Here is a 15799-nt window from a genome sequence, read left to right as displayed (position 1 = left end):
GATCCTACACGTCATGTGAATACTGACACGCGATATATATTTGTTTCTTTCACATGACGTGCAGGACCTACACTAGTATAAATAGATCATGCATGTCATGTGAATACCGATATGCAAAATATATACCCACACTAGTGAATACCAACACGCAATATATATATATATATATATATATATATATATATATATATATCCTGCACTTCATGTGAATACCGACATGCAATATATATTTGTTTCCTTGAAGATATATATTTATATTAATGTAGTTCTTGCACGTCATGTGAATACTGACATGTATCTAACCTTTAAGTACAAATTAACAATGGGCTAATCACTTCGACAAGACCGACGGTTCTTAAAAGAATGGTAGTTGTTCTAGAACTAGAATATTTTTTATTAGGAAATGCAATTCTGACCTTTAAGTACCAATCATCGATGGGCTAATCACTAGGAGTGATCGAGTTCAAGGTGGGTAGGGTCTAGACCTAGACCCTGTACCCAACTCTGTCATAACCGGTTCCTCTTTTCTGGACCTTGTACCCGACCCACCCTGTTTCCACTGGAACCTGTTTTGTAATCTCCCAATATCCTATACGATTTCGAATTTTATATTAATAAGTGAGAAAATAACGTAATCTTTCTAATTTATATTGAAACAGTAAACACTTGTAATAAATAAATACATGAACTTTTTGACTAAGTGAAAAATTAAAGATTTACATGGCTAATTATAATAAATAAAATCATAGGGCAAAGAATTAGCAACAAATATGAGTCTAATATTAGTCTTATTCTAATAACTACTACATAAAGCTATTCATTTATGCAAGCATAACTCCTCTTACAAAAGAGAAATTAGGCGAGCCAATCCATGTGGTACACAAGAATTTGATGGCAATGAACACTGTCCGTCCGTTAGACGGTGCGAGAGGGAGCCGGTGAGGGAGGGAAGCAAGCGAGGAAGAGGAACGACAAAGGAGGAATGTCATGCGTGTTTGAGAGAGCCAAGAGGAAAAATGTCGCGTGATTGCGAGAGTAAGAATAGAAATCGGGGGGAAAAAAAGGTTTTGAATCTCTACTTACAAAACCGGTCCGGGAACCGCTTCCAAAACCGGTTTGGGAACTAGTTTCCGCTTGGGTAATCACTCGGAACCTGTTCCAAAACCAGTTTAAACCGGTTCCAAATTTTGAGAACATGTTCCCAAACCAGTTTTAACGAGAATCGGTTCCCGACCCTATTTTTCGGGTGGGCCGGTCCGATTCCCAGATATATCTGATCCAGTTGCACACCCCTACTAATCACTTAGATAAGAACGACACTTCTTGAAGGCATGATACTTATTCTAAAACTATATTTATATTAGTGTAAATCCTACACGTCATGTGAATACCGACACGCGATATATATTTGTTTCCTTCACATGACGTGCAGGACCTACACTAGTATAAATAGATCATGCATGTCATGTGAATACCAATATGCAAAATATATACCCACACTAGTGAATACCAACAAATATATATATATATATATATATATATATATATATATTATATATATCCTGCACTTCAGGTGAAGACCGACACGCAATATATACTTGTTTCCTTGAAGATATATATTTATGTTAGTGTAGATCTTGCACGTCATGTGAATAATGACATGTATCTAACCTTTAAGTACAAATTATCAATGGGCTAATCACTTCAACAAGACCGACGGTTCTTAAAAGAATGGTAGTTGTTCTAGAACTAGAATATTTTTTATTAGGAAACGCAGTTCTGACCTTTAAGCACCAATCATCGATGGGCTAATCACTTAGGTAAGAATGACACTTCTTGAAAGCATGATACTTATTCTAAAGCTATATTTAATTTAATTAGAAACTCGCATTTAAGTACCGATCATTGATGGGCTAATCACTCCTGAAGACGAGACTTAAATGGGCTGCACGTAGCGAAGAGTTTCTGAAGCCCAACTGAATGTTATTTGTAAATTCCAGTGGTAGGGCCTTCAAAAAATCAAAATGGCGATTGAAGCAATTGGTCTAAGTTCAAAATAGAATCATAGAATCAAAACAAACAAATATTTATAGATATAAATAAGACAAACATGAAAATTCGCAAACCAGACCGAACACAATAACGTCGGTTCATTTGGAATTAGGGTCGAGAAGATTTTCTTTTCTGTAGCGATGGAGCTACAGATCTTGTCAATGTGGCGAGATATTTTTCATTGAAATTAACTGATGTTTACAGTTGATATTCTTACTAGGCGAGTGAATCCAGCAATGCTGTATAACGCATAAATTGAAATATTGAAAAATAAAGATATTCACCAAAATTTAAGTTTTTGATTTCCTTGATCTGACAAATAATGGAAAATTTCCACTGAAATGATCTAATATTTCATATGCTTAGAAATATTTATGAGACAAATTATATAGTTTAGTTACAATTAGCAAGGTTTCTTTAGAACTGCTTTGCCAAGCTCATTATCTACAAAACAAATGTAATGAATCTTCCTATAATCATATCTGGGTTAACATAAAAATTATTGTATTAGAGATCTTGAGCTCTTAGTTCTTATTCATGGAAAGGTATTAAAAATTCCGTGAAGATTATCTCTGTCCTTCAAGCTTGTGAGCTCAATCTCACCGATAATTCTAGCCTTTGTGCCTAGTTGATCACTTAGAGGGGAAAAAAACCAATCACAAACAATATAATGTGCAAAAGAAATAATGCGTCGTCCCATGCCTTAAAAAAGATAGGAAGGATATATGGGTGTGTTGATCAAATAAACAAATCATTCGAATTCATTAAAATTGTAATTCATTCCATTTCAAAGTTTGCGAAGAAGGTTATACATATTTTCATTGTCTGCCATTTAATAATGGCCATTCAAAGTCGTAAATGATGTCATGCTTTTGATATGGTGATGGGGTTTAGAATTAAGTAACAGAAACGAACGTACAGGCCCAATTTGATGATTTGAATGGGTTTTCGTCTTTTGGAGGTCACTGGTTTAAGGTGCAACAGACATTGTTAAAGAAGGATCAAAGCCGCAATTGCTGGGGCGAACATGGCCCAGTGGAGAAAATGGCCTATAGGCCATGAAAGTGGGGCTAAACTCCCGAGTGCAAACGAGTGAAACTAGTCAATAAGTGAGTTGAGCTCGATTCAGTCGAGCTACGCTTTTGTTGAGGAGAACTAGATTCAAACTAGACCTGTTCAACTCATATTCGCGACAATTCGATAGTGATCGCAACCTGACATGACGGCCATTGCCAGCAGTCGTCGCGTTCCTTCGACTCGCTCAGGTTACTTTTTCCCCAGCCTCTCATTCATTCGTGGGTTCTCCGTTGTCTCTTGCGGTGTCGTCATGGAGGTCGGCATATCGGCAGTACATTGCTCTCTTCACTGGAGATAGCTATGTTTTCTTTTTTCCAATTTATTTGTCTAATTTTTATTATTTATTTAATCATAGTTTAGGTTATATACGATCTCTTACCAAATAACAAATGGGATGCAACCTACAACTGTTCCTCCAGTCATCGATGAAAAACAAAATGTAGCTTGACTAACGAAACAATTGTTCCTCCGATCTCTTACCAGTTACCACTCCATGTCTTTTCCACTCATGTCTCATATCACCCTATATAAATTTAATTAATTCAGAATATGACTATGAGTAATGTACATATTTGTGAACTGCCACTGAGAATTATGTTTCTTTCTATAATCAAAATGGAGAGACTTGTAATTGCTGTTTGAAAAAAAGTTACACTCAAATATTAGTTTTAGACTATTAGAAATTTTAAGTTCCACGTTTTAGGTTAGCTTATCCCCATCATTCCATCGTGGCTATTGCCACCTCCTCTGGCCACCATCATGTACGACATATCGATGACGGCGTTGAGGCGCCTCTGCCATGCTGAACATGTCTACATTCAGGATGTGCTGAATGGTCCATTAAAGATACTAAGAGGAATCAAAGACGTCCCACATCTACATACATATACACATACGCACATAATTTGGATATCTCTCAAGACATTCAACACAGACAAAATGCTTCAAAGAAGAATGATAAGGATGCATTTGGTAATGTTCCCGGAAACAACTGTTTCTATTTTTTTGTTACCCCGAACAGAAATAGAATAGAAATGCGTTTAGTAATTTTTTGGTTTCCAGGAACACATTTATTCTCGAGAATAGATTTGGAATAAAAACAAGAAACAAAAAAAATTTACTTCTTGTTCCTGCAGTCTGTTCTGTTGGTTCAGTTCAAAGCCATCGAACATTGGGAAACCATCCAAACTAGCTTTGATAGAGCAGAGGACGGTCTGCAAGAGTGAAAAACAAGGCAGGCCAAAGCCTATATGGGTCGCTTCACCACTATTCTTTGCTTTCAGCCATTCATACAGATCGTCGGGTGTTATTACGTTAGCATCCAAAAGTTCTATGCCTGTCGTTCATGGGACTTGATCATTTTCCTCCAAACGCTGTCAAAAAGTGGGAAACTTGTGTGGACTAGTGATTTTCAGCAAGTCCATAATGATCTAGAATTCATCTTAATGGTCACCATTAATAGGACCCCAAAGAACCTAATTTACCTGCACCATCCGGATTTCTCGTATTGTCTTCCTCACTGATCTTGACTGAGCTAAGCTATGCACAAGCAATCAACGGTGCTTCTTCAGATGCAGAGGTGGTTTTGCCTCTATTTACATGATTTCCTCCAACCGACAGCTCGGATGGTTGGGAAGCCTTTTGCTTTCTGTATGAAGGCCTAGCTGTGGGAAACCATTTTTTTGGTCAAAACCTCCAAAATTAAGTGGTCGACAAGGAAATTGCTACAGCGTTGCATTGGTGCTAGTCATGGTGACATTAGGATTGAAGGGTACGACTTATTTACTTTGGAAGTATAGTTCCCTCCTCCTGAAGATACAGACAGTGGTTCGTGTACTCAACAAATTCAGCAACCATCGCAATGACATAAGCTACACACACACACACACACACACACACACACACACACATAAACATGATCATACCGAACAAACGACGATACAGAAGAAACACATGAGATCAAGCAAAGAATAACAAAAAAAGGAAGCAACATAAAGGATAACTATTAGGCACTCATTTTCCTAGATGGTATTAGAGTACAATTCAAGAGTGGTTTGGCTTTCTTATTATACATCCAATCGATCATCACATATCAAATTTGAGCTCTAGGGCAATTTTCGCACAACCTATAGATATATATGTATTATATATGTATGTATGTGTGTATGTGTATGTGTGTGTATATATATATACACACATACATATATGCTAATAATATTTCTTATATGATTCTTGATGTATTTGATATTTGATCTTTATATATTTATTGACTTACATATTCGAGAAGGAAGAAAAGAAAATAAGTAGGCGGCCGGATTACAATTTCAATGCAAAAATGGCGGAATTTGCTAGGAACTATCGTAACATTTATGACGTCAATTTAACGGAAGCTTCTCTTAAAATACTTTTCTTTGTTCTTTATTATTTTTTTCTGTTTTGGGTCTTCCTACGTCAATGCTGCCTTGCCCGAGAAGGCTTAAAAAAAGACGTCGTCAAACGTGTGTGTGGGTACAAGCCAACTGCACATAAAGCCGTTCACCGCCACCCTCGTCTTCCCGCAGCTCCAATCAGTATTCACTCATTTCTCTAGGGCTTACGCGCGCCGGCTCGTGCATAACATTCAGCTTCCATTGATTTGACCAGAGCATACCTGAGAAAACATGACGGTTTGTGAATTCTGCTTCTGTGATTATATTCGGGTCTCCACATCTCTTGTTTCTCTTCTCGTTCATCTCTTTGAGTTGGCTGGTTTCACGTGTTGACGTTGTCTGTGCACTGATCCGCAGAAGAAGATCGTGTTGAAGGTTCAGATGAACTGCCAGAAATGCAGAACCAAGGCTCTTCAGACCATCACCGAAGCAGATGGTAACGACCCTCTACTTCCCATGAACTTGGTTTTATGATTAGGTTAATCGGCCTCGTTCGATGATGTTTTCATCGCGTCTGATCTTGAATCATCACTTCTGCTCAACCTCAATTCCTCCAAAACGAATTAATAATTTTCACTTCGACTGTTGCCGCTGTTTTAAATTACACAATCAATTTCCCTGACAAGCTATGCTGTCAACATATGCAGGTGTAAACTCAGCGGCCTTTGAAGGAGAAGACAAGGTGGTGGTAGTTGGGGAAGGAGTTGACGCAGTGCCTCTGGTCAACCGTTTAAGAAAGAAAGTCGGTCCAACTCAGATTATTAGCCTCGGAGAAGGGAAGTAACACCCATGAAAAGAAAATACTCACATGAAGAAAATGACATGACTCAGATTTTTCTTTTCTGTTCTTTTCCTATTTTGAGAGAGAGATTGTCGAGTTTCATTAGGAGGCTGCTGATTTTGTATTGCTTTTCTTGGCTCTTTTTACAATTATGATTCGACATGAATAACAATATCAAAGATGTTAATATATTTAGTGAGATTTTACATATACAATCATTTTTTTTAATATGCCTATGTGTCTTATTCCTAATTTTTGTTGGTAAATAGATCGATAGTCTACATATGATCCTGGAAACGAGTCAATCAAAGTAAATACTTCGTTTTTTATCTTCCTTTTCTAGTTTTATTAATATATTTGCTACTAAACTTTTACATATTCATTCGATGAGAGGGGGGGGGAGAGACATGGTCATGTAAAAGGTCAACAAGTCTTAAGAATTCTGGTCAAAAAGCCGACTAGAATTGTCCTTACCAACGGATTGAATGGGAAAACTTGTTCGCGAAGGTCTTGGTCCTCTTTTAATAATACAAAATAAGGTCTTCGTTCCTTCTGTAAACAGTACGAAGACCTGCTATCAACTCAAAGGTGGTAAAGGACAAGTGCACTGACGTTTGGGCCGCGGTTTCATACTTCAATTAGGCAACGTCCGCGGTTTCATACTTCAATTAGGCGACTCAAAATTTCTTATAATTAGATCAACCTTGAATATCTACTAACTTTTTCATGAGTATACCGATTAAAGTCATTTTCAATTGACAATAATTGCACAAGGATGACCAAATATCATTCCAAGTCCCCAGCCCCATGAAATGCTACATCTACGAACCAATTTGAAATAGCCTTCTTGGTAAAAGAATCGAGTTGAGCTATAATCGTTGTTTGGTAACTCCCAAATCTAGCATTCCAACGTCTAAGACCTATGTTGAGTGGTCTAGTATTTAGTGTGAATCCATTGATCATGTGTTCAAATCATGTGAGCGTCTTCCAACTTAGAATAAGTGACATGTCAACTGCTTATAGAGGGCCTCCTTGAATGCTCCATATACCTATTACTTATAACCACGTTGACCCGTGAAATGCACGGGTTAGAACTAGCAATATTTCCATGAGATAAAACCCAGTTAAAACCAAATTTTACTTTGACCTTCTATGTAAATATAAGTGTTAAAATTAAATGGTTGCAAATAAGAAAGTATATAACAATTAACCACGTATCATATAATATATATATAGACACACACACATATGCTCATGCGCAACGTTCACTACTAAGGGAAAATGGGGTAAGTACACTGCAAATACCAAAAGTTCCAAAAAGTATACATAAGTGTCAAAATCAGAAAAAATTGGGATACTTAGACTCCATTCGTTTCGCAAAAAATGTAGTGTTTCTGGAAAATATTTTTCAAAAAGTCATTTTCCAGAAAATATAATTATTTTTCGGAGTTTGGATGAAACCTAATAATGAAATGCAAAATATTTTTCGCTGTTCGGTAAGGAAAATCTTTGCCTTCATATACTCTTTTTCATTATTTTATTTTTTAAAATGAATTTTTCATATTTTTAAAAAATTGATTTTTAATTATTTTAATTTTTAAATCTATTATTAATTTTTTCATTTTTCTTTTTCTTTTTATTTTCTTTGTTTTCCATCTCCTTCTTTCTTGGCCGGTCCCCGGCCACGATGATGGCCCGTGATCAGCTGCTAGCGAGCCTCAAGCTCGCCGATGAGCACAAGGCTCGCCGATCGACGAGTGCAAGCTTGAGATTGACGAGCTCGAGGTTCGCCTAGCGATGGCCAATGACTAGCCAAGAAAGAAGAAGATGGGAAACAAAGAAAAGAAAAAGGAAATTAAAAATATTTCGAATGAAAAAAAAAAAGGAAATTAAAAATAATTCGAATTAAAAAATAAAAGAAGAAGAAGAAGAAAGGGGAGAAGGAAGTGAGGATTTGTAAAAGTGTGAGATAAGAGATATCAAGTGAGAAAAATGTTTTCCACTTTTCAAAAGTGGAAAGCATTTTCTTCTAATTTAGAAGACTTTGTTTTCCTTTCATGGAAAACATTTTCTCCAAGTAATTTTATTTTCCATGAAACGAACACTGGAAAACCTTAAGTGGCGCTATTTTCCGTGAAACAAATGGAGCCTTAAGTGCCAATGGCGAGAAATTCCAACCAAATGGCTAACGTGGCATTTTCGGGCGACTTTTTCTACTGACGTGGCAATTTATTTTTTTTTAAAAATTTCCGTGTGGCACTATAAACCCCCAAAATTAATTTTTAATATAAATAATAATTATAAAGAAATAAATAAACCAAAATATTAGAAAGGGGGATAGCAGGTTCGGCGAAGGCCTCCACAGCCCTTGCGGAACTTGCTGTTCCCCCCTTTTTTTTATTTTTTAATTATTTATTTTATTTATTTATTTTTATTAATATTAAATCAATAAATTTATGGACAAAATGATGTCGTTTTGCACGTTCATTGTTGAGTAAGCATTCTGATGAGCCACTTAGACCACTTTAAATTATTAAAATAAGCCACGTTGGATTTCTATTTATCTTCGCCAATGTTGGCACTTAAGTGTCCTGATTTTTTTTTTTTAAGTGGCACTTAAATGTACATTTTGGAAATTTTGGCACTTAAATGTCTACCTGTGTTAAGTTTTGGCACTTGCAATAAACTTTTCCCAAGAGAAAACTAATAAATTACTAAGCGTGGTGCTTAGCATAGGCTCTTCCAAGCCTTATCAATTTTAACTTGATAGTTTATTTTATTTTCTGGAGCTGCCATTAATTGGTTATAGTTGATTAAACACTAAAGAAAAATGAGATGAACCAGAGATTCATCGGATTCGGGAACTTTATACTATATTAATCTAATGTTTTTTCGGTATATTTTCTCTTTATTTCAAAAATGTTTTGTACGTAGTCTTTATCAATAAATCTTAAGCCACAAACTTGTGGAGGGTGATCATATAGGCATGCAATCAAGAAAGGGTTGGAGGACCTCTATTGTGAGGTTGATTGACCAATCCTGCAGGTTGCATAGGTTGTAGTTGATAACAATTAGATGCAAGATAACCATGCCAACACTAGTGTTTGCAAAATGGGTTGCAGAAGGAGGAAGAACTTGAAGTAGCAAGTATCACATTTGTTGGTGTAGAGATGGACACAATAGCACGTGGTTCTTTCAAGGTAGCCGATTAAGTCTCCTCACTCAATAATTCCAATACAACCATCTCAATATGAGGAAATATATCCCTATGCGAAGGGAGGCCCTCATAGGTTCAAACCCATCATTCAGGGTCATCAAAAATTGCATGACATGCATACCATCACGATTTTCAGAAAATTAGTGAGCATCACTAATGGATTGGCTTGCCTCTTGATGCATGTGATATAAGTTCCCTAACAATTGATATTTGTGGGTAATATTTGAATTGGAATAATGACTGACAATAAGATCCCAGGCTTCCTTTACCGTATTAAAAAGACAAAACTAGATTCAGATAGATGTGATCAAAGTGTTTTGAAATCATATGAGAACATGATGACTTTTACTATCCCATTCTCCAAAACGATCCACAAATTTAGCCTCAATTTCCTTAGAAATTTTAGTTAGTGCATAAATATCTCAAGTGACATAACTCCAAAGCCAGTGTCCTTTCAAGAAGCTTAATATTTCTTGAGCCCATAAAACATAATTAAAACCATTTAAAATAGTCTGAATGGGTGTTGTGATGTCCTATTTATACGTAATAGGCACTTTACCAATATAAAAACCAGCAGAACTGAATATGTCCGAGAGTAGGCATGGATAAAACAAGACCAAAAACTAATTTAGGATGTCAAAATACCACGGTTGGAAAACACCAAAAACCAAACAGAAAACGATCGAACCGATTAGAAATGTGACGAAACCTATCTAGTCGATCTTATATGAACTGGTCAACGGTAAAAAATCAGAGATGACGTGGCACTAATTGTGACATCCAGATTTTCGGGTTTAATTTTGACTGGATAAATATGGCATTTTGTTCGATTGAAGCCGGGATTGTGAAATTAGGATGCAAGTGCCATATTCTTTGAGGAAAAATACCAATGGAATGATGGGGTGTTGAATGAAATTATGGGAGTCAATTTAAATTGAATCAAGAGGGATTAAGGTCCAATTGGGAAGAAATCTTGGCAAAATTCGTATGCCACCTCTACCCCACATTTTGGCCTATTTAAAGCTTCTAGAAGGGGCATTTTTGGCAAGGAAAAGGGAGTGGAAGACAGCTGGTTCGGCTGACCTAAGAGAGAGAGAGAGTGAGAGAAAAGAAAGGAAAATTGAGTTTTTCTTCCTCCCTTCTCTCCTCCTCCTTCGACGGATCCTCCCCCATCCCCCTCTTCGACCGCTTGACTCCATGGAAGCCAAAGAAGCCGAAGCAGCAGCAGCAGCAGCAGCTTCGCCCGTCGCCGCCTCTCGCCGCCGTCGTTGCCCACCGAAGTCGGAGCCGCCGCCGCTGCTCCGCGGCCGTCCGCGCGCCCTCTGCCCTCTCTCCTTCCTCTGGTTCGAACAGAACTGAACCAGGAGCAGAAGAAGAAGCCGCGCAAGAGCAGCTCGCCGCACGCCGCCGGGCCGCTGTCCGCACCACCCCCGCACGCCGCGTGCTCCGCCACCGCCCCTTCGCGTTTGCCGTCCCTGCCGTGCGCCGTCCAGCTCCCAACCGCCTCTGTTCAGCTTCGTCTTGGCCAGCACCGGCCACGATCCGGCCACCTCCGGCCACCGTGGGCCACCGCTCGGCCTCGCCAAGCCACCACCCGCTCTCCCGACCTCTTGCCGCCCCCAACCCTCTCTCTTTCTTGCTGTTTTGCGGCCGAACCAGCAAACCCACGGAGTGGGTATCCAGCTGTTCGTGGGCCGTTTTGGGCCGTTTCCCGGTCCCGAACCCGAGCCGTGCTTTGGGGACAATCGTTCCTCGCATCGCCGCCGTCGGATTGATCCGATTTGCGCGCGATTTGGTGAGTAATCTCACTAATCCTGGATTAGTTGGCTAATTATGCTTTAGGTTGGTTTAATTTTAATTAATTATGTTTAGGTTGCTAGATTAGAATTAATTAGCAATTATTAGTCAATTGTGATGCGATTTAGATAAATGGATTGTGCAATTAACAAGTAGACGTGGTCTACTATTTAGTGGGAATGTCTCGGGATTTTTCCCGACCCTTAGTGGGCTCCAATTAGGCTTTTCGGGCTTAAGTGGAATTTTCAGTATTTAAATATTAATTTTCGGAATTAAATTAAATAATTATTTATTTTTCGAAAATTCAACTGAGATGGTATGGAACCGGAATTTTATGCTGATGACCGTGGTGAAGTCCGTTTATTTAATCGGGCTTTATTTTGAGCTAAATTGAATTTTTAATATTAATTATTTAATTTTCGAAATTAATAAATTAATTATTTATTTTTCGGAAATTAAGATTTTGATGGCCGACAACCGAAATCTCGTGCTGATCGTCGTGGCGCAGTCCGTTTATTCATTTGAGCTCCACGTTGTATGGAATTGAAGAAATTGTGATATTTTAGGGATTTACCCTAAATTGATTGAAATTGATTGAGATTGAATTGTTGATTGGTAAATGGCCAAGTATGTTAGTCAACGGTTATAATGCTTGGTTGAGTTGATTTAATTATTTGATTGAGAAATCGTCGGGTATTGGTTATCACCTGAAAGGAAATACGTGGGCTCGGTGAATCGGAATATCACCTAGAGAATGCACGTATATTCAGTGGTTGATTATGTCATCTTGGCGAAGAGGTTGTCTTAGAGAATGCTCGTAAATTGTTGAAAGTTGATCATGCCTGTGTGGCGATAGTTGATCATGCCTGTGTGGCGATAAGTGATCATGCCTGTGTGGCGATAGTTGATCATGCTTGTGTGGCGTAGATTGTGCCTACGTGGCCGTATTTCTGTGTATCGAGTATCGGAAGTGGTCGAGTGGGACCGTAAAGCCATTGAGTATCGGAAGTGGTCGAGTGGGACCGTAAAGCCATTGAGTATCGAAAGTGGTCGAGTGAGACCGTAAAGCCATTAAATATTGAATGTTGTCGAGTGGTGGGCTGTGTCTTCCACCTTTGCTTAAGATGTGATATGAGGATCGTAGTTCGTAATTGATGATTGAGATGGAATAATTGAATTGACCTAGAATGGTCCGTCGACATGTAATCGACGAGGTCGATTGATCATTCTTTGATCGATGTTGTGAATTGATTGACTGAATGGAAATGACCGTGAGTGGTCTTGTTGACATATAATCGACTATGTCGATTTGATCGATGCTTCTATCGGTGATATGACTGTTTGGGTGCCTATTATGAATTGTACTGACTTGCAGGTGGGATATGAGGCCAAGGTACGTTTTCTGCCCTATGCGTGTATAGGCAGCCTATAGTATAATGGTTTACTAATTGGGCTTAGTGGGGTAGAACTCGCCGAGACGTAGTCTCATCCTGGTTTGGGGAAAAACATTTCGGACCCCGATGAGGAGCCGATGAGGAGGAGTCTGAGAAGGAGATCTTGGAGGTGAAACTTAAAGAGAAGGATTTTTGGAAGAAGAAGATAATCCCGAGAGGGGCCTTAAGTATGGCCTGGATGGGCTGAAAGTCTATCTTCTTTTGAGAATTTCTTTTGATGTGAATAGTTTTGAAGTGGTTTTTGTTTTGTATAAAAGTTTGGTCATAAATTTCAATAGAAAAATATGGCCCCCGCTTTTCTATCCCATTGTTTTATTGTCTGGGATTTTAATCGCCCGCATGTGCTTAATAAACGAAAGGGTCGGCGATACTTTGTCCTGGAATATCGCATTATAAAATCGACCAAGTGAGAAGGATGTGTGCGTGCCCGAGGATCGGGGCGTGACACTAATGGAGTGGACGACGTTAGTAGTGTGAAGAACTGTTGGTGCTTGCAGTTGAGTATCTCAGTCGAGGCGTGTGAGATGGCGACATGTGGAGGTGCGTCCAGTGGTGATTGGCGACAAAACTTCACAAGCTGCTCCAATGGAGAGGCGGTTAATCGTGGGTTGGCAAAATAAAAAAATAAAAAAATCGTGTTGGCGTTTGTTTTTCGAAATAGGTGGCGGAAGGCGTCCAAATCACCATGAATAGTGGCGAGCTCCCCAAGTTTCAGACCCGGCAGCGCGTGTGGTGGCATTTGTCGTCCGTTGGCGACAAAATTTCAGGATTTGTCTCATTTAAGGGCGGCAGTCTAATGATGGTACTGTTTTTTTGAAATGAGTTGCAGAAGCATGCCAAATAATAGCAACTAAAGGCCTTGGTCTTTGTGAAGAATTAGGAGATACCAAGCCGATGCGACTGGTATAGTGGCAATCATCTTGTAATAGACTCGATGAACGCTCTTTAGATAATAATGGCTCTATACCAAGTTGAAATTAGTAATTTGGGATAAACGAGAGGAAAGCATAGTATATTCACGTTACAAAATGAAGAATACAAGCATTCTCTTATATAGAGTGAGAAGGCAATAAAGTTCAATTATAATTAATGTAAATTACAATTAACCTAATCGCAATATATATATATATATATAAGTCTAACATCTCTTTTCTTTCCATCTTTTCTTTTTTAACTTGAGTGTGGGGGGAAGCTGGAGTAACTCCTCCAAGCACGAGAACTAGATAAAGACATAGAAAAACAGCTCCCTCTTGATTTTAGTGGACTAGGCCACATTAAATGCCGTTGACTTGCAGTTAGCTCCGGTCGTTTACTATTTAAAGTTGGATTGTTTTTTCCTTTTGTCAAAAAAGTTTGACTAATTTAGGAGTGAAAAGAGATGATCCATTTTCTAAGTAACAAAGTTTTTAAGCTTATTATCATCCTAGAGGTTGGATTAGTAATATAAGCTTACTCTTAAGTGATACGGAGTCCCATGAGTCATGAGTATGTTGCCCCTCCATCATTCGTCATCATCATAATGTTTTGGTTGGTTCCTTTTTAATGTAAGTTTGATCACACCGTGGTGTACGATTACCACAACTCTAGTCCTACTAGCACAATGGCATAACTGTAGCAATGAACTCTTTTTTTTTGAACGAGATAGCAATGAACTCTTTCAAAGCACAAATATTTTATGGTGAATGTGGAACTCCAATGATAATGTTTAGAGGTCAATGTTGAAGCCTGAATTTTTTGTCGATAATTTAGGTAATCGTTAAGTGAAAATAATAAAAGACATATCTAATAAGACATACATAAATAAATAAAATAAATGATAATAGGGCTTAATTGGGTCTCATTCTGGTTTGCGCAGCCCACAAAAGCTATCCTCAGACCATTCGCAGCCCAAATCCACCAATATAAAAAGAACCCATCACATAAATAAGCTTAGCAACCAGGCTATCATCAGGATTTTATGTCAATAAGATTCCGTTTGCTTAGTGAAAAAAAAATTTTCTTAAAGATAATGATTCAATAATAATTTATGATCAATGTATTTTTTTTTTCACTATCAATAATAATCTATGCATCCACATTTTTGTGATCAATGTATTTTTTTTTTATTTCATTCAACTTTATAAATAATATAAATAATTAATTTAAAATCATTTATTTTTCACAAAATAAAAGAAAAATTAAAGCCCGATGTGTGGCCCAAGTAAGAAAGCACAGGCCTCTCTCTCTCTTTTCGCCCGTGTGGCCGATCACCGAAGTCGAAAGAGATGTCACAGCCGAAAGCAAAAAAACACAGAATCGAGAGATTCGTTTGGAGCTTCTTCTACGCGGACGCCGATCTCCTGCGACGCTGCCGCCGCCAAGACGTCGCCGTTCGCGGCCAAAGACAGGCTCCGAGGGATGTACATCATTGCTTTGTTTATTGAGCTGAATCCGAGGTTTGTGATTTAAGGTTTCGAGTGAGCGTAGAAATGGTGATGGTGGATCTGTTGGTAGGAGTTTAAATGCGTTCCGATGTCATTGCAATTGTCTGGATCGGAATTGACGCTTCGATAATGACTCCGTGTTCTGTTTTTGAACTGATCGCCTGTGTTCGTTAAAATGCCCGAACGAAATTCGGAATGCAATTTCGAGAAGCATTCTTATGCTATAGTGTTTGGAATCATTGTTGTGTGATATACCTGTTCGACTCATTTACAGCGTCTCTGTTTCCAGTGATTTCAGACTATGGCCAAGATGTCCGCATGCCATGGCTACTTGATTTGTTGTTCAAATCCATCCATGTATGTTGTCTCTGATCCTGATATTCTGCCATGCATATAGATTCATTTAATCGATTATCTAGATGAGCAAAGCATGTCGACTTACTCCACAAGTAACGTATACTCCAAGGGGCCATGAATTCGTTTTGGCATCTAATGAATTATATTCGCTGGATTGAGATTATGCTTGCTGGTTGTGTAAATCCCACTCTCTTCTGTAAAGAGTATTAAGA

At 38.4% G+C, this 15799-nt stretch overlaps 1 protein-coding gene across 1 annotated transcript; it reads left to right on the top strand.

Moving 5' to 3' along the window:
* The first annotated feature begins 5691 nt into the window (after positions 1–5691).
* Positions 5692–6527, top strand: LOC104430178 (heavy metal-associated isoprenylated plant protein 47-like). The gene is made up of 3 exons (XM_039311845.1): positions 5692–5795; positions 5916–5994; positions 6206–6527. Exons 1-3 carry the CDS (start codon positions 5790–5792, stop codon positions 6340–6342), a joined length of 222 nt encoding a protein of 73 aa, XP_039167779.1. The 5' UTR covers positions 5692–5789; the 3' UTR covers positions 6343–6527.
* The last annotated feature ends 9272 nt before the right edge of the window (positions 6528–15799 follow it).

The sequence above is a fragment of the Eucalyptus grandis genome, chromosome 5 (genome assembly GCF_016545825.1).
Source record: "Eucalyptus grandis isolate ANBG69807.140 chromosome 5, ASM1654582v1, whole genome shotgun sequence".
In the NCBI taxonomy this organism is placed as follows: Eukaryota; Viridiplantae; Streptophyta; class Magnoliopsida; order Myrtales; family Myrtaceae; genus Eucalyptus; species Eucalyptus grandis.
Note: the sequence above shows the minus strand (reverse complement) of the source record. Positions and strands in the feature narration are given on the sequence as shown.

Coding starts and splice junctions, on each gene's coding strand:
- LOC104430178 (XM_039311845.1), top strand. Junction 5,995..6,205: donor GACCATCACCGAAGCAGATG/GTAACGACCCTC, acceptor CAACATATGCAG/GTGTAAACTCAGCGGCCTTT.